This window comes from Amphiura filiformis, chromosome 6 (genome assembly GCF_039555335.1).
Source record: "Amphiura filiformis chromosome 6, Afil_fr2py, whole genome shotgun sequence".
Lineage (NCBI taxonomy): Eukaryota > Metazoa > Echinodermata > Ophiuroidea > Amphilepidida > Amphiuridae > Amphiura > Amphiura filiformis.
In genome coordinates, this window is record NC_092633.1 from 43,614,711 (window position 1) to 43,631,695 (window position 16,985).

At 35.8% G+C, this 16,985-nt stretch overlaps 1 protein-coding gene across 1 annotated transcript; it reads right to left on the minus strand.

The window, feature by feature from the left end:
- Positions 1-372: 372 nt before the first annotated feature.
- On the minus strand, positions 373-15,232 carry LOC140155467 (uncharacterized). The gene is made up of 3 exons (XM_072178330.1): positions 15,135-15,232; positions 5,239-5,403; positions 373-2,510 (listed from the first exon to the last, which is right to left on the minus strand). Exons 2-3 carry the CDS (start codon positions 5,388-5,390, stop codon positions 1,262-1,264), a joined length of 1,401 nt encoding a protein of 466 aa, XP_072034431.1. The 5' UTR covers positions 5,391-5,403; positions 15,135-15,232; the 3' UTR covers positions 373-1,261.
- Between the last annotated feature and the right edge of the window lie 1,753 nt (positions 15,233-16,985).

Consider the following 16,985-nt stretch of genomic DNA (forward strand, 5'->3'; position numbering starts at 1 on the left):
TTAAAAATACATGATACAAGTACAACTGTAGCACACAGAATATGTGATGTGGACATGTATATTGCCTTGGATATCAACTGTAATTAAATTTTACTTCCGAACAGTAAAATTATATATTATTGTAAATGCTACATAAATACTAGTGTTTCATATTATAAATGCCCCTCAAAAAAACATCAATTGCAATCTCAAATTGCAGTATCAGCACACCTTTTGCATGTTAAAAATGTCAAATATATTGCATATCAAATTTACAAGAGTTTACACCCATTCAAAACAGTAGGCTGTTAAGTACCATAAAAGTATGCTAAATAGCTCAGAAATTATATTAACTTCATATTACACATTCCAATTTGAGTATATTGCAAGGAATGTTTTGTTGTGAATTTTAGTGTTTAATAAATAATGACAATATTTCATCTTTCAACCATAGATAATGCCCACACAATTATATATAAATTTTAAAATCATTAACACTTTAGAGGCACAATGACATTTGAGCATGGTAGCATTATTGATTGTCTCTGTAAAAAATGTAATTGCTATTTATAGCCAAATCTAGTGGCAACACTGTAGTAGGTGGCAAGAAATTATTTTGGTAAAGGCAGGTCCTAGCAATAAATTCATTTTCTTTACTGTATGTATCACTAGCAACAATCACTAATCAACAAAGACATCAATGGCTAGAAACACCTATAGACGAATCCAATTTCACACATTCCTGCACCTCAATGGCGGCCATAGCCGCGACGGGGACCCAACTATATCACCTAAAATGATGCGGCCTTGAAGAGTATTTTAAACTGCATTCTATCACCAGTGTTACACATAGACAAAAGAATGATGACAGTTTACAACACAAAAGAATCTAACATCGAATTTTAAGCGGGTTTAATCCACCCAATTGGGCACTCACAACACCTGTTTGGTGCATGCGGGGTCCCAATAATGGCCGACCAAATCCTGACCATGACTTGGCTCGTTGGATTCGTCTATAGTGTCCAGTGGCAGTGATGCTTTGTTACAAAGTAGTGATAAAGAACACTATTTTCTGGTCTAACATCAAAACACTAGCATCATAGGACATGAATCCCCCTTTTCCTTGAGTTGAGACTTTACTTGACCAAGATTTCCCCAGGGCTCAAGATGGACTCAACTCTGAGCACAGTGGAAAGTACTTCTTACCTGATACAGATGTTGAAAATATATATTTCACTGGCTTTGACTCAGCTCACGTTGATTATCGTTTAAATCTTACCTCTTATAGTGCACAACCCTGTAAATGAGATGCAAAATTATACTTATTACCGCAATCCTGCCCGCAGAGATTACACTGGAATGGCTGGTGAAACCCATGAGCCCCTCTGTGTATTGCAAACAGGATGTTATCTGGAAAGATGATGTCACAGTGTCTGCACCGATACGTATGTTTAGTCTGGTAACTTCCTGACGACGTCAGCGCCGAATCTTTGGATGTTGATGATGTGTTGTCGTTCATCTGCCTTGATGTAGAAGCTTGAGGAGATGGAGTGAGATTGAGATGTTGGTGGTCTGTGGAGGTTATATCTGATTGCACTGGACTGGAGAGGCTTGTCGACAGAGGACTACTGTAGCTTGGTTTTGTCGTCCTGCCGAGTTGTAACTCCGAGATGTCTTTCTCCGTCGGTAAGTCTTGTTCATAACATGCATCTTCATCGTTGAATGGATTGTCATTTTGTTCTTCATGTTTGATATCTTTACTGCTATTTTGAGCACCTTGGCTACTGTTCAAGCCATTCGGGTCTACCACCGCTGTGCCAGAATGATTCGTTACCAAATGATTCATGAAGGGCTGTTCCTCTGTGGTCTGGAATGCACACTGATTGCACTTATATTCACCGGTTAGACTCGAGAAGTCTACCAAATCGTTCTCAACAGAGTCTGTGGTACTATTATGACCCGTTGGAGAAACCATGTTCTGGGTAGGAGGAAAAGAGGGCGTATTACTGTTACTTGCAAATGAAGTCGGCGGCGTCACATTATATGGAAAGTTTGATTGAGCTGGCGTTTTATAGTTCATCTGAGTTGGAAAGGTCGGACTGGTAGCAGATTGCAATCCAGGTGAGAAACACGGACTCTGTGGTTCTTGTTTGATAACTTGTGAAGGTGGCGCTTCTTGTGATGGCGGTATGTAACTATTCTCATAGTCCTGCATGTTTGATGGAGCACCCTTATTAGCTCTAGGTCTACCACGTGTCTGAACGTATTCTTTGACTACCACATTTGTGTCGTCTGTGTAATGGGGATTTAAGTATGCATCGATGCTCTTCCGTCTCATCGTCCCATGCCTCTTGTCTAAGTGTGCTGTCAAAGTGGTCTCTTCTTGACAGAAGAAATCTTTGCATGTTGCACAAAAGTACCGGCAGTATTCCCTGTGTCGGATTTGGATATGTTTACGCAGGGTGCTGGATTGCACTGCGTCGTATGTGCAGTATTTACATTTATATGGTTTGTTGAACTCATGCATCCGCCTGTATAGAAGATAAAAATAAATAAATGCAAATATTAATGACAATTTTATTGAGCCCAGGCTCCTGTAATAAAGTTATTTCACCAAATTTAAGGATGTACACGATGTATCATGTAAATATGCACCACAATTTATGACCATCATTTCACACAGGTGTTTTTGGCTCAAAATATGCTAAGGTGTCATATTATAGCCATATATTTTGACATCTTTTTTTTAAAATAATAATTATAGAAATGGAATATTTGCTAGTTTAGTGGCAAGTTTAGGTAGTAAAGACATAGCATACACAATTTAAGTAAAATCCTTTCACTCTAAATAATAAAAAAATAAAAAAATAGCTGTAAAAATGCCTATTTTTACACTTTTGTTTGTAACATGCCAAGAGACTCCTTTTTTCAACAGCTTTTAATTTTTTTTATGGATCCTTATAGAAATTCATGTGACCTGTTTCCCAAAATGGTGCAGTAAACCAATCAAAAAAACAGAAAGAGGCATTATGAATTATAAGTTAACAGATCAAGAAAAGGATTTAAAAGTTTGCCTTATGTATGTTACTATTGTCTGTCAAACTTTTGATTGATTTTGAAGTCCCTCAGTTTTTTATAAACAAAGACTTGAAGCATAAACTAAAGGGTAAATCTATTGTAAATAACTTCATTTCTCCATATTATAATCAATTTGTAAGTGGCTGCCATCTTTTTTGAACATATAACAATTTTAAAATTTTTCTTGAAATGTCTGTCAAAATATAACATACGCAAGACGGTGCTGTAATTCCTGCTAAACTAGGGTGATACAGCTAATTATGCTACATGACATAGCATTTAGCTCCACCTAGCTTTGTGGCACTATCACTTTGTGAGGAGAAGCTTTTTTGATGACACAATACATTGTTAAGTGTTGTCTGTCAAACATTTGTAAGAAAGTAACATAAACAAGATTTGTAAGAGACTGTAAAAAATAACATACGAAATTTGTATAAAAAAATTAAAAATCACTTGATGTTCACATTATGATGATAGTTTAGAGTTTATAAAAGTGTTTTAAAACATGTGATTTATAAACTGCATGTGATCTTTATTCAATTTCCCATCTTGAACTACTGTTTTTGCCAAATTATTATTCTGTATGTTACATTTGACAGACATCTTGCGTATGTTATGGCTTGACAGACACACATATTTTATTTATAACAATTTATCCTCCTTATTGTAATATTTGGACACATTTTTTTCCACAATCAGTTGCTGTAGGTCCTACACCTAAATAACCACAAAATACCTTATGTAATACTTTATAAATTTTATTTGATTGCAGAAAATCATCAAAATTGTGTCTGTCAAATATAACGACATAAAGGGCTAGAAAATTAAATTTGTGAAGTAAATGGTCTATAACTTATCTTTCTTTTAGTGTATTATGAACGATATATGTGCATACTATAATTTAAACCTGGTTGGAGACCAAAAGAAAAGAGCTGGAAAAATAATTGTGTGTTACACTTTTATGACACCTTAGCTTATTTTGAGCCTTTTCAAATGATATGAAGTTTACACAAAATAAAAAACAGCTGCTCGTGTAAATACTTATGTACATTGAACTCACAGATATTATGTATAGGAATCATAGTAACACTGCCAGGGTTGTTTGATTTAAATCACATCGATTTAAATCACTTGATTTTTTTTTTAAATCACTGATTTAAATCAACTTTTTCCATTTTTCCCCATTTTTGATAAACATAACTTAATTTTGTTCTTAATTTGACTGTTTTACATCATTCCTGATGTTTCTACAACCTTTGGATACAATTAAAATACCTTAATGATGTCACTTTATCTTTTGTTAAAAATTCATCTCCAAGGTGCCGAATTCAACAGGTTTTTCCCCATGATTTTTGCCAAATTTTTTCTTCGAAATTTTCACATGTAAAAACATGTTTTGAATTTTTTTAAATACCTGATAGTATTGTGCATATGTCTAGCATTCCACTAGTCTCTTTTGAACTTATTATGGGGTATAGCAGTTCTTGGAATTAAAAAATCCAAAAATCGATTTAAATCAAAACAATCCGATTTAAATAAAAAAAATCAACAACCCTGATTAGACTGCCCAATCCAACAGAATCCAACACAGAAAACCTGTACGCATGCATACATCCCACGTGATGTGCTGACACAATCACCCGAAGTGAAATATGGTTATTTTCACAGTAAAGGGTGTAACTTTTGATTTATAGGGTCAATGATTGAAAAGAGAGATCTTGTTTTTTTTGCCGGGCTTTAAATATATGCGATGCTAGCCAAAGCATCAGGAAAAAATACTGAAATTTTAACAAATAAAAAGGAGAAATAGCGCATCTAACCCTAACCGCCTAGGGGCTTTTTGGCGACGGGAAGGGAAAGAATAAAGAGAGAAAAGAAAGAAAGAAGTTGTTTGCTCTGGGTGGGATTCGAACCCGAGACCCCTCGCATGCCAAGCACTCGGTCGGCGACACTTTGCCACGGGTCTTGGGCTTCGCTGGCCAGCAAAACCGTGCCTATATATCACTTAGGGCGATTGCGTCATCACACCACGTGGGATGCATGCACGAACAGCGCATATATCAAGTAGTATTTTGTAGTATTCAGGAGGGTTAGGGTTAAAGCACTTCACATGTATGATTTTAGTTATGGAATGGATGTGACAACTCTGACGTGGAGTCTATCAAGTATCACTATACATACCTCTCATGGACAAGCCTATTTCCAGATTGAGCACACCGGTAGTCACAGTAGCGACACTTGAATGGTTTCTCTCCAGTATGAGAACGGATATGTCCGAGATAGAGGTGCTTCTTGTCTGACCGGTACAGACAATGAGGGCACTTGAACATCATCTTAACTGGCAGTCTATGAGCAAATGAGAACACAAAGTAAATTAGTCAATTACATGTTGTGTGTAAAATTCTTAAACACTTGAGAATGTTCCTGCAATTTTATTGGTTCTTATCTGTGTGATATTATTAGTTATTCTCTGTTTGTTCATGCAATAGAAAAAATATCACTGGTTTTGAGGTCATATCACACGAGGCCGCACTCAAAACCAGTGATATTTTTTGTATTGCATGAACAGACAGCGGGTAACGAATTTATCATTCAGTAGACATGAATTTAACACAAATAAAAATTAAAAAAAAAAAAAGAAAGAAAGAAAGAAAGAAAGAAAGAAAGAAAGAAAGAAAGAAAGAAAGAAAGAAAGAAAGAAAGAAAGAAAGAAAGAAAGAAAGAAAGAAAGAAAGAAAGAAAGAAAGAAAGAAAGAAAGAAAGAAAGAAAGAAAGAAAGAAAGAAAGAAAGAAAGAAAGAAAGAAAGAAAGAAAGAAAGAAAGAAAGAAAGAAAGAAAGAAAGAAAGAAAGAAAGAAAGAAAAGGCAGAGTTGTATTTACATTCCAGCTACTGTCAGTTTCATGCCAGCAGCTTGCTGGCAATCATCAGACTGGTGTAAAAAAACATAATCAAGTCCACAAATAAATAAATAAATAAATAAATAAATAATCAATCAAGTTATAGGCCTACTCCAAACTCTTCCATGCATGCTTTATTATTATTATTTGGCTATTAACCAATTAAGGCCAGAGTAAGGGGAGACACATTCGTCCACACCCGAATTTGAGATTTCTTGATATTTATCAACACTAAGATGTATTCTTTCACTTGAAACTGATAAAAATACAACTTCCTAATATTTACTTGTATTTTTGCTTGATTTATTTTACTCTTTTCAACTCTAAAAAGTCACATGGCTCAAGACAGCTTAGTAAATTGGCGGGAAATAATGAGTCGGCAATGCGCGAATGCGAAATATTGTGATTATGCGCGCGAGTCGTGTCGCGGGACGCGGCGCAACTCTGCGCGTATTGCAACGCAGTCAAGGCGCATTCGGTATGTTGTTAACGCAAGCAAATGTGATGTAAACAAAACAAAAATTTGCAGTGAAAAAGCCACTTAGATTTTTTAATTATTTTTGATTTAGGCGCACTAAAAGCAGACATTATAGATTCATTGGTGCAAAAGATGCATATTTAGACCATGCACCAGATACAGCTTTTACAAGCGTGATAGTCTTGCCGTTTTAAAATATAAGGACGTTTTGTGCATAATTTTGACATTTTTTACTAAAAGCGTCGATTTCTCAGAGTTCATTTTAACAATATTATACGATTTTTGTGACAAGATAACTCGAAAAATATGCAAGCAAAAGGTAAACCTTTTGCACTATCGTTTAGAGCACATCAAAGTCTAGGGAAGGTTTTCTCATTTTTTCAAAATATTTGTTTTGAACAAAAATATACACCATTATGTGCAATTTTAGCTTTAAAATAGAGTGACAAAATTGCTTTTTTCACATGTTTTTGCAATATTTCTAAAAATAAGACAATTTCAAAAAATAAAAAACCTTCCCTAAGTTCATGCCTCTTCTCCATGAAAAACTAACTAATTTTTTTTTAAGTTGTCACAAAAAAATTGGGGTAAAAAAGTGCATTTTTGTGATTTTTTCAAAAACTCAAGATTTTTGAACAAATCTGACGTCACCATGGGATTCCTTGACTCATTTCCTTTCCAAAAATGTATAGTTTTATATACTTTGGACATACTTTTCAAAAATAATGATGCTCGAAAAGGTCCGTGCTCTCTCCCATTACTCTGCCCTTAAGGGGGTACTACACCTCTGGCCAATTTTGTGCCTATTTTTGCATTTTTCTCACAAATTATAGAGCATTGGTGACAAGTAAGATATGTATATTATAGGGGCAAGGACTACAACTACTGCAGTGAAAATTCAGCAACTCAAGTCAAGTAGTAATTGATTTATTGATCAAATATTGGTTTTCTCTCATTTTTGACTGTAACTCCACTACTGTGGTCTGTGCTGAAATAAGATTTCCAGTGCAGTAGTTGTAGTCCTTGCGTCTAGAATATATATCTTACTTGTCACCAATACGCTATAATTTGTGAGAAAAATGCAAAAATAGGCACAAAATTGGCCAGGGGTGTAGTACCCCCTTAAACGTCGTTATTCATGTCTACTGAATGATAAGACACGATATCACAAGGGTCAGCGCATGTGCATCAACGCGACGTGTACTCGCTATTTGAACCAATCAAAGGCGATAGCAACAATGGGACTGATCAATTTTAAGCCCTAGGTAGTTCCTTGTAAAATGTAGGATTTAATTTGATTAAAATTTGTCAGAGTGCCCCCCCTGACAAAAAAATTAAGGAAAAAGTGCCCCTCTGACAAAAAATGAAAGAGAAAATCAGGAGGGCAAAGGAAAAGAAAAAGGGCAAGGAGCCCCTTTTCTAGCAAAATTCAGGGCCAAAATAGTGTAAAATACAATTTTTTTGTATTGTAACAATAAAGCCCTTTTTAAGCCGGATAATGGGTGAAAATAGTGTAAAATACCATTTTTTTCACGCTACGCGCACATCATCCCAATAAGGCCCTTTTCGGGAAGCTCGAAGACATACAGTCTCTATGTATTGTATGATGCAACTGCATTTTTTTTCGTCTGTGCCCCAAAAATTTTATTTTGCCCCCCCCTGACCAAGAAAGCTGGCTATGCCCCTGGGCTAATGATAGGGATGTCCCCCGGGGGGTCACTCCCATTGTGGCCTGTACACCATCCGCGATAATGAAAACACGTAAAAAGGGTCGTTTTTCGTAGGTAGACGCGATACGCGCGTATCGTGTTTAGGGTGTTAAAAACATGAAAAATTGGAAAAAAGGGTAGCAAAATTGCAATTTCTAAATACGCGGAAATGAAATTTAGGGTATGAAATTTGATGTTGGGAATGAAATCCCTGTTTAGGGTGTCGTGTTAGCCAAGGGTTAAATCCTTGTTTAGGGTGCTTTTCGAAAGTTGATTATCGTGGATGGTGTACAGGCCACAATGGGAGTGACCCCCCCGGGGGATGTCCACTGTCAAAACATATACGCTACTAGAACGGTTTCCCATTTACTGTTGTGTGCACTTGTCACGGACCAGGGGTTTGGGAAAATTGAATAAAAGTCCGACTAATTACGACAAAGTCAGACAATTCCCTGGCCGTGGGTAGCCTGGCCAACAAAAAGGGAATGGATGAAATAAAATGGACAAGTCCCTCAAAAATTGAAGAGGGGAGGGAATTTTGTGGCCTAATTAACAACAAATAAAAATAAAAATAAATATGAAACAAGAAATAATGGCAAAAAAATCATTTTAATTTGCACTTTCCTTTCATTTTACAAGCATCAAAATCTCATTTTAAAATATTGCACATTTTATTTTAATGGAAAACAGATAATTTATGAATGTCTGTATACGACACTGAAGAATTTTTTTTTTTTTTTTTTTTATGCAGCAAAATGTTATAAAATTTTTTAGATCTCAAGATATTTAGTTGAAATCTCATGTAAGTAAGAAATGATGAAGTTATAAAACTAAGTGCAAAATTGTTTGTCTGCAGATCAGTACCAAATCTGGCCAAGTAAATCGCTCCAAATCCTGGGCCCCAACTAAAATCCAAAATGGCGTCTTTCCCTAACATTAAATAATAAAATAAACACCGCGTAGCGTTACTACCGCTACAGGCCTCGAGAAGTTTTCCACTTAACGCTACCCCAAAAAACGTAATTCACTAAACGTACAGCCCAATGAAATCACAAACACTAACGCCCTAACTAAATACCGACGGTGTCTGGTGGGAGTCCTGCCACAGCTCCAGAGCGCTGCCACCACCCATATTGCGTAACTAATCTGTGGTCTAACTCAGAGCAGAGAAGTTAACAATATCAAAACAAAATGGGGCATTGAATAAAATGAAGTGCAACATCGGACCAAAAACGACTCAGTTATAGTCAGATCAAGTATGTACTGCAGACTTAAATTTTTCACGGAACCTACACCTACACCCATCGAATGTGTGTCCCTCAGATCGGCCCTCAGACACACACATACAGGCATAGAGTTGTGCAGTAGCATGTTTTGTTGACATTTTGTGTAATGTTTACATCCATGACAGTTCTAATACCATCAACAGACAACTCAAATACAAAGGATATCAGTTGGCAATCTGAATGTTATGCAATCAAGTTTACAAAACTATTACTCTTACAATGAGCAGAAAGTCACTGAGTCATGCAATTCAAGTACCAATATTGATTACTTCAAGTGGCCTACTACAGTGACCAGATATAACCTTTCTGATTTTTATGTTACCGTATTTTGGTATGAAATTGAGCAAATAGAATTAATTGTCATGTCAATTTGGAGTTATTAAGGGCAACTAAAACTGATACGAGGTAAGTTTTATCGAGTTTTATATGTTTGGAATCTGTATTGCCTATTCTGAAGGAATTATTGCCATGAAAACAAACCATCCCTTGGCCCATATGGACATGGTGTACTGCTTTCCAGTACCCTGTTTTCCATGGGTGACTGTAGGAACCCATGGATTCGATCCATGTAACCTACACCACCCTAAAAACCCAAGACTTTCATTCCTGAGTCCAATATTGAGTACTTTTCGTTATTCTGTCCAGAAAATTGCTAGTTCTCAAGGAAACCATCAAATATGAACAGGTCAATAAAAAGCATCGACTCCTTTTATAGAGTCAAAAAAAAAATCCACTACAGCTCAACTTACCGTACTTTGCCTAACCAGACAGTCCATGCCAAAATTGTTACTACACCTTTACATTTCATCGAATCTCTTTTTGATGTCTGTCATTTTGAACATCATACTTGAAAGATGTATGCTATGTAGAAACTTTATTTTGCAATTTCATAATTTGCATATTATTAGCATATTTGCAAGAAAAACATGAAAATCAATAAATACCTATATTTTTCACAATTTCAATATTTTATTAGAAATTAAGCATGTAGGCCGTTTGTTATGACTTGATGAATGAAACTGTTAGACAGATTTTTATATTTTTGCTTATTTTTCCTTTTTTGCCCCAAAATGTGTAAAAATCACAATTTTTTGGATGACCTATATTTTCTTTGAATATTTATCAAATTTCTTAATTTAGGTATAATACAGTGCAGAAAAAGATGTAAAAAAAATCTGTTAAAACAGATTTCCAATAAATTGTTCCATTTTCATTTTTGGGTTAAATACTCAATTTTCATCTTGCGGGATATTTGAAACATAAAATGAAAACATGTCCATTGCACTTTTTCCTCGAGATGTAGTATAATATCAAGGTTACGGATATATTATAATCCCTTCTTATCTTCACTGATCCATCAGATACCTATACGCTGGCGAGTTACGTAATAATCGGATTAACTACCATAGCAATAGGTGAAAACAATTTTTGAATATACCGCGCTGCACTGATCGTTCACGCGGTACCTCTTCATTGAACCATATCATGCTGATTACTTGCACCTGTAAGATTAGTATCTTTGAAAAGATCAGTATTGTATTCAATCTATTATTGCAGACATACACAGGTGATGAGTGTAACCTGCTTGTAGTGCAGCGCGATATGTTCAAAATTGTTTTCACCTATTGCTATGGTAATTAATCCGATTAATTACGTAATTTCGCCAGCGTATTGTTATGATTGATCAATGAAAAGGTTCAGAACTGGGCTACTAATGGTCTTGTCCAGTATCTTTAGTTATTTTCATGACTGTGTCAACTCAAAAATCATGCAAGGTCGAATGTAGGAAAAGTATGATCAGTTGAGCTGTAAGGACAAATTTTACTGAACCTGTCCATACCAAAATCTCCATGAAAACCTGCAAGACAATTTACGAAAATATCTCAGGTAGGGTAGTTATAAATGAAAGCCATACTCAGCTCTCAGGCTGAAATTTTGACATCTAAATTTTAAAAAAAAAAAAAAAAATTAACTAAGGCCTAAACATGAGATTTCAATAAATACTTGTTCTTTTAAATATATTTTTGACGAAACGCGACAATAAAAACAAAATAATAAATTGCGACATAATTTCAAAACCGATTGCATTTCTAGTTTTCATATTCATGCTCCTAACAACAAACACTGAAGGTTTTAAGCCTGCTCCCAGCACCCAAATCCCAACCAGCCAGCCCAGTTTGAAAAACCCAAGTCTCCTTCAGATTAGGTGCAAAACCACGGCCTCGGAAAGAAATTTCCGCACGCCAGATTTGAGGAATTTGCATACACAGGGAACTAAAAAAAATGCAAGTTGCGCTTTAACCTAAAAAAATTGTGAGACTGCGTAAACGCATCATTCACAAAGGACAAGCGGCAACCGCCCCCGGCTGTCACCTTCAATGTGTTTTAAAAGCATGCATGAACGAAAACCCAAAAACACAAACAAATATTGAAATGCATAAGGAAGATTTAACTGATGGAAATCAAAAACATGAAATTTAATTAGACTTGACACGCCCATATTTTACTAGGCAAATAAATTTTGCAAGCTTAGACCTGCCACGCCCAGTTAATTTTGCCAGGCAAAATCTCCATACTTCCTACCATTTTCATAATGCAAAAATTAGTTTCCTTGTGCAATTTCCTTTCAGAAAAATGTATATATTTATCATGATACAGTGAATATTAAAGGAGATATGGACCTTTGCAGTTTTTGCACGTGATTGCATTGACTTCTGTGCATTTAGAGGCAACCCGTGGTACAAAATGTAATGAGAAACTAATATGGAATATGAAATTGATCAATTTTGAAGTCAATCTTGTTTCTTTGAGTAATTGGCTCTAAAATGAGACATTGAAAAGCTCAATATGACAAGGAGTTATGAAGATACAATAATTTATTCAAACCAACACTATGGAAATCTTACATTTTCCTAATATTACTCCTCACCCACCTGCTCCTCACCCACCTGCTCCTCCACCCCATCAATTTTCAATTCCAGCTGATGCCATTTATTTAGTTTGACTCACTTTTCAGTACTAGTTTACACAGTTTTAGCCCTGTTCTTTAGCTTTTAAATGAGACCCAAAGTAGCTCAATAGGACAAGGGGTTGGTTCAAAATGACATTTTTCATTCGCTACCATTGAAAAATTGTAACACCTCCACCTTTTTTGGGGTATCAACTTGTGACATGCGACCGGAACTGCTATCAAAATCTCTCTAAAATTCCATGTGCGAGTGGCTCATCACCATAAAAAATCATATATTTGGGTCAAGTGAAGTATAGAAAACATATTTATGTAGGTTTCCTTCACCGACCTGTTCTCAAAAAAAAATTCAAATTTCTATGTGCATTGTGTTTGGGCCCGGTCTAGGCGAATTTCGCTGACTAGCAAATGTGTTAACTAAGGTTTGCCTGGGATACGGTACCTAAAGTATAAGAAGTACAACAACCTGTGTAATTTTATAACAAACATGCAGCTATTTAAGCTTCTGGAGCCTTGTATGTTTTCGTACAAGCTCTAATTGAAATTATGTTGCACTAGCTTTCTGCATACAGAATGTAATACAGATCATCCCATACCGTACTAGCAGAGCCAAGTATGGTATGGGTTCCTCGCAGGGTTCCCGTTAAGGTTTTAAAAATGTGCGTCCGTAATGACACAAGTTTGCTGACGAGGTTGCAAAAACTTGCGTCCAGACAGATTTTTGTGCGTCCATCTGAAATTCTCAATTATGACGATACACACGTACCCCGGGTCTACACCTCATCAAATGTCGATTGTTAAAAAAAAAAAAAAGTGCATTTTCGCCGTGATATTACATCTCCATTCGCTATGATAATTTTTCTCATTTCTGTGTCAGTTTTGGTCCGAAACGTGGTCAAAAACAGGTGCAAAAACATGAGCAAAGTCTGTCAATCTTGAGCAATTTTCGTTCGTACTTTCACTTCCGCATTTCTGTTTTTGAATTAACGTGCTGTTGATGCTACAAAAACTAAAACACGCGCTGCCACAAATAATACGAAAAAGGGTTATCATTTGGATTTTGTTTTTAAAATTGCTTTTATTCATCGTAACAATAATACTAATAAAGGAAACCTAGATTATTTATGAGAAAATAAATTTAAAATATTAAAAATTGAATACTGTCAGGTTGTGATAAATAAATAAATAAACATTAACTGCACGTGCTTGCATGTAAACAAATCAATCGGGACTTCCCCAGGCCATAGCGATCGTTCGGAAAGCATGCAAAAAGTGCACGATTTCCTGACGTTGCATTTAGTGAAGCACCATTAGATATTATCGGGGCTAGGAAGTTTGGGTCAGGCAGAAATTTTTTTTTTTGCCGACGAAGGCGACGAAATTTTTTTTTTTCGCCGCCTTCGGCGGCAAAGTTGTCTTTTTTCAATTTTTATGTATACCTTTATACAGAGCTGGGTAGGGGAAAATTTTTTTTTTTGCTCATCACTCCATCAGTGAGGCAAATTTTTTTTTTACTCATCAGTGAGGCAAAATTTTTTTTTACTCATCAGTGAGGCAAAACTTTTTTTTTCAAAAAACTCCCTAGCCCCCCCGATAATATCTAATGGTGCGTCCCTTAAATACAAATATTGCAGAATTTACTTCAATTCTCAGCAGGTGGGTCAAAATTTTGGGGCTTTTATTATCTTAAAAATATAAAAGAATAAAAATTTCTTATCTTTATCATCAATTAATGATAAAATTTCGAAGTTTTGTCTGCGTCCACATGTATGTTACATGGACGCAAAATACTTGATTAGCCATGACCATGTGAACTTGCGTCCAAATTTGTAAAATACGCGTCTGGACGCAATGACGCACACTAACGGGAAGCCTGGTTCCTCGTACTATGCATAATCCCCACTATAAAAAAATTATCAAATTAAAAATTTGTGGACATCGTGGAACATACTCTTTGCGTGGCTGTGCGTAGTAAGCAGTTGTACGCAGATAACCTCGCTAATATGGACGCGTAGAGTAGCGTTGCCGTTGTACGCGCGTGTAGTTAGCATGATTAGTCGCGGAGTGTAGTTGAATGTTCCACGATGTCCACAAATTTGATAATTTTTCTATAGGCGATGACTGCTGTACAGGCTACATGTAGGTAACCCAGGCAAACCTTAGTTAACACATTTGCTAGTCAGTCAAATTCGCCGACAATGTCAATGCATTTTTACATAGAAATTTAAAACAAGTGCCCGAAGAAAGAAACCTACATAAATATGTTTTCTATACTTCACTTGACCCAAATATATGATTTTTTATGGTGATAAGTCACCCGCACATGGAATTTTAGAGGGATTTGGATAGCATTTCCATTAAAAAAAGCTGCTATCATAATGAGACTAAGATCTAGAAACACCCCCGAAATGCCGTTTTGGGGAATTTTGCTAGCTGAAACTCATTTTGATGAAAGTCAATCTTTGACAAGATGTAACTTTGCTACGGAAAGTGCTATGAAAAATGGTTTTCAGTTTTGGCTTTGTTTACTCAAGGGCTTTAATTTGATATATAAAATGATGCAGTTTGATGGCAAATTTAAATTCACCTAGCATACCTACTACATCATGTTTACGTTTACATGTTTAGCATGACTACTGTACTCCATGACTGAATGGGCTCAAACGATCCCATTTTATATCAGTATCTCACAATATAAAGCTTAGTAACTTAATGCATAAGATGCAGTATAAACTTACCTGCAAGGCTATCTTTTCGAATGTTTATACATTGATTTAATATGCGCACATTTTATTGCTTTTATGGATGGAGTTCCCAGGCTGTTGTTATGTGAACGGAAGCAGTGTCAAAGATTATATGTGGTCAAAGGTCAAGTCATAATCTCCTCAGGTAAAATTCAGCCGTTTGGTTTCACTGAGGAAAAGTTCGTACATACGTAGGGTAGACTGGGGTAAAATGGGACACAGGGTAAAATGGGATAGTGATTTTTGGAAATACTTTTACACTCTAGAATAGTCACATTTTGCCCACTTTTCAACAAAAGATCTTTGATATAATGTCTATTTAAATTTCCAACCAAAAGTAGGCCTACCATTATTCATTAAACAGGAACTTCTGAGGGCCGTAGCCTTAGGCCCTAAACATCAAAATAAATATTCCATTTTTTTGTATTTGTAAGCAGAGGTCACGACTTGAGGCTAAATATTTGAATCAATGGCCCGGATTTGTGTTTCTCAAATTAAGATATAACTTCTAAGCCACCTTTTTCAATTAGGCCTAAATAAGACAAAATTTGTTACTTTTTTCTTCGAAAATTATAAGAAAATTTTTCTTTTAGAACTTGCCAAATTGGGGTAAAATGGGCCCGCCATTTATTTACTGTGTGCTAACTCGCCCTGTCCCATCTTGCCCATGATCCCATAGTAAATCAATGAGACGTCCCATTTTACTCCTGCTGGCCTATTTTACCTCAGCTAATTTCGCATGGGGATAAAATGGGACGCCTAACACGCCTTAATAAAATAATAATAAAATAATGAAGCCGGAGGCTGACGGGCACCATTTTTGTGTGAAACGTAAGGGCGCACACCACCAATACAGCGTCCCATTGAAACACACGTGAAAACACACCTTTTCCGTGCGCGATTTTAGGCCTTTTCGGCAACAAATTGACTATAAAATACTACCAATCGATTGCAAATCGATGAAAATTTAATATATGTTTCAATGTACGGGTAGTCTTGTGATTAATTTTCGAGATATGGGCGCTTAAACAGCACCATGACCATTTTCGACCCCTTCTATACCCTGAAAACCCGTTTCTGGCCATTTTTCAATCCGTGGGCCTACTTTATTCAAAAATTGTGTTTTGCACCTTTTGGGGCGATCCAAGTTCATGTATAGGTCTCAATGTTTTATTTAAGCTATAACATGCTTCTCCTTTTCCTTACAAGTCCACAGAAAGACCCAAAATACCTCTAAAAGATTTCGATTTTACCGGAACTCATCCACATTACATCGCTCGCGGAGTGATTTGGTGGTGTGCGCCCTTATAAAAGACATAGTTTCAAAATCGGTTTTTTTTTTCATTGATTTAGAAACTTTCTTAACTTTTGAGTTGAATTCTCAAGTTTTATTACTCTAGGACATATAGATTTAGAAAAATGACCTTTGTAGTCATGCGTCCAATACAGAAAATATACAGTTTTTGTGATTTTGACCATTCTAGCAGGGATGACCATTTTCTTCAAAAACGTCACTCGTATCAGCGTCTTTTGAATGGTATATTTGCATTTTTATTTCTTTAAACGTAATAAAAGTAAGTTTATACATTTTCTACACATTCGTATTTTGATATTAAGTTTCATTTTGCCCCCCCGAAAACAACTGACATTTGATTAGTTTTAAGGACACGTGCTCAAATTTAAACATGATATTAAATTAATCAAAACTCACTAAAAACCGAATTTGTTAACTTTTTAGCTCTTTTTCATCACTTTCATGAACTTTAACAATCCGAATTAAGAAAATTAAATCATACTTTCACTTTAAAGAGCTTTAAAATCATTAAGTGATTTCTTAAGACTTAA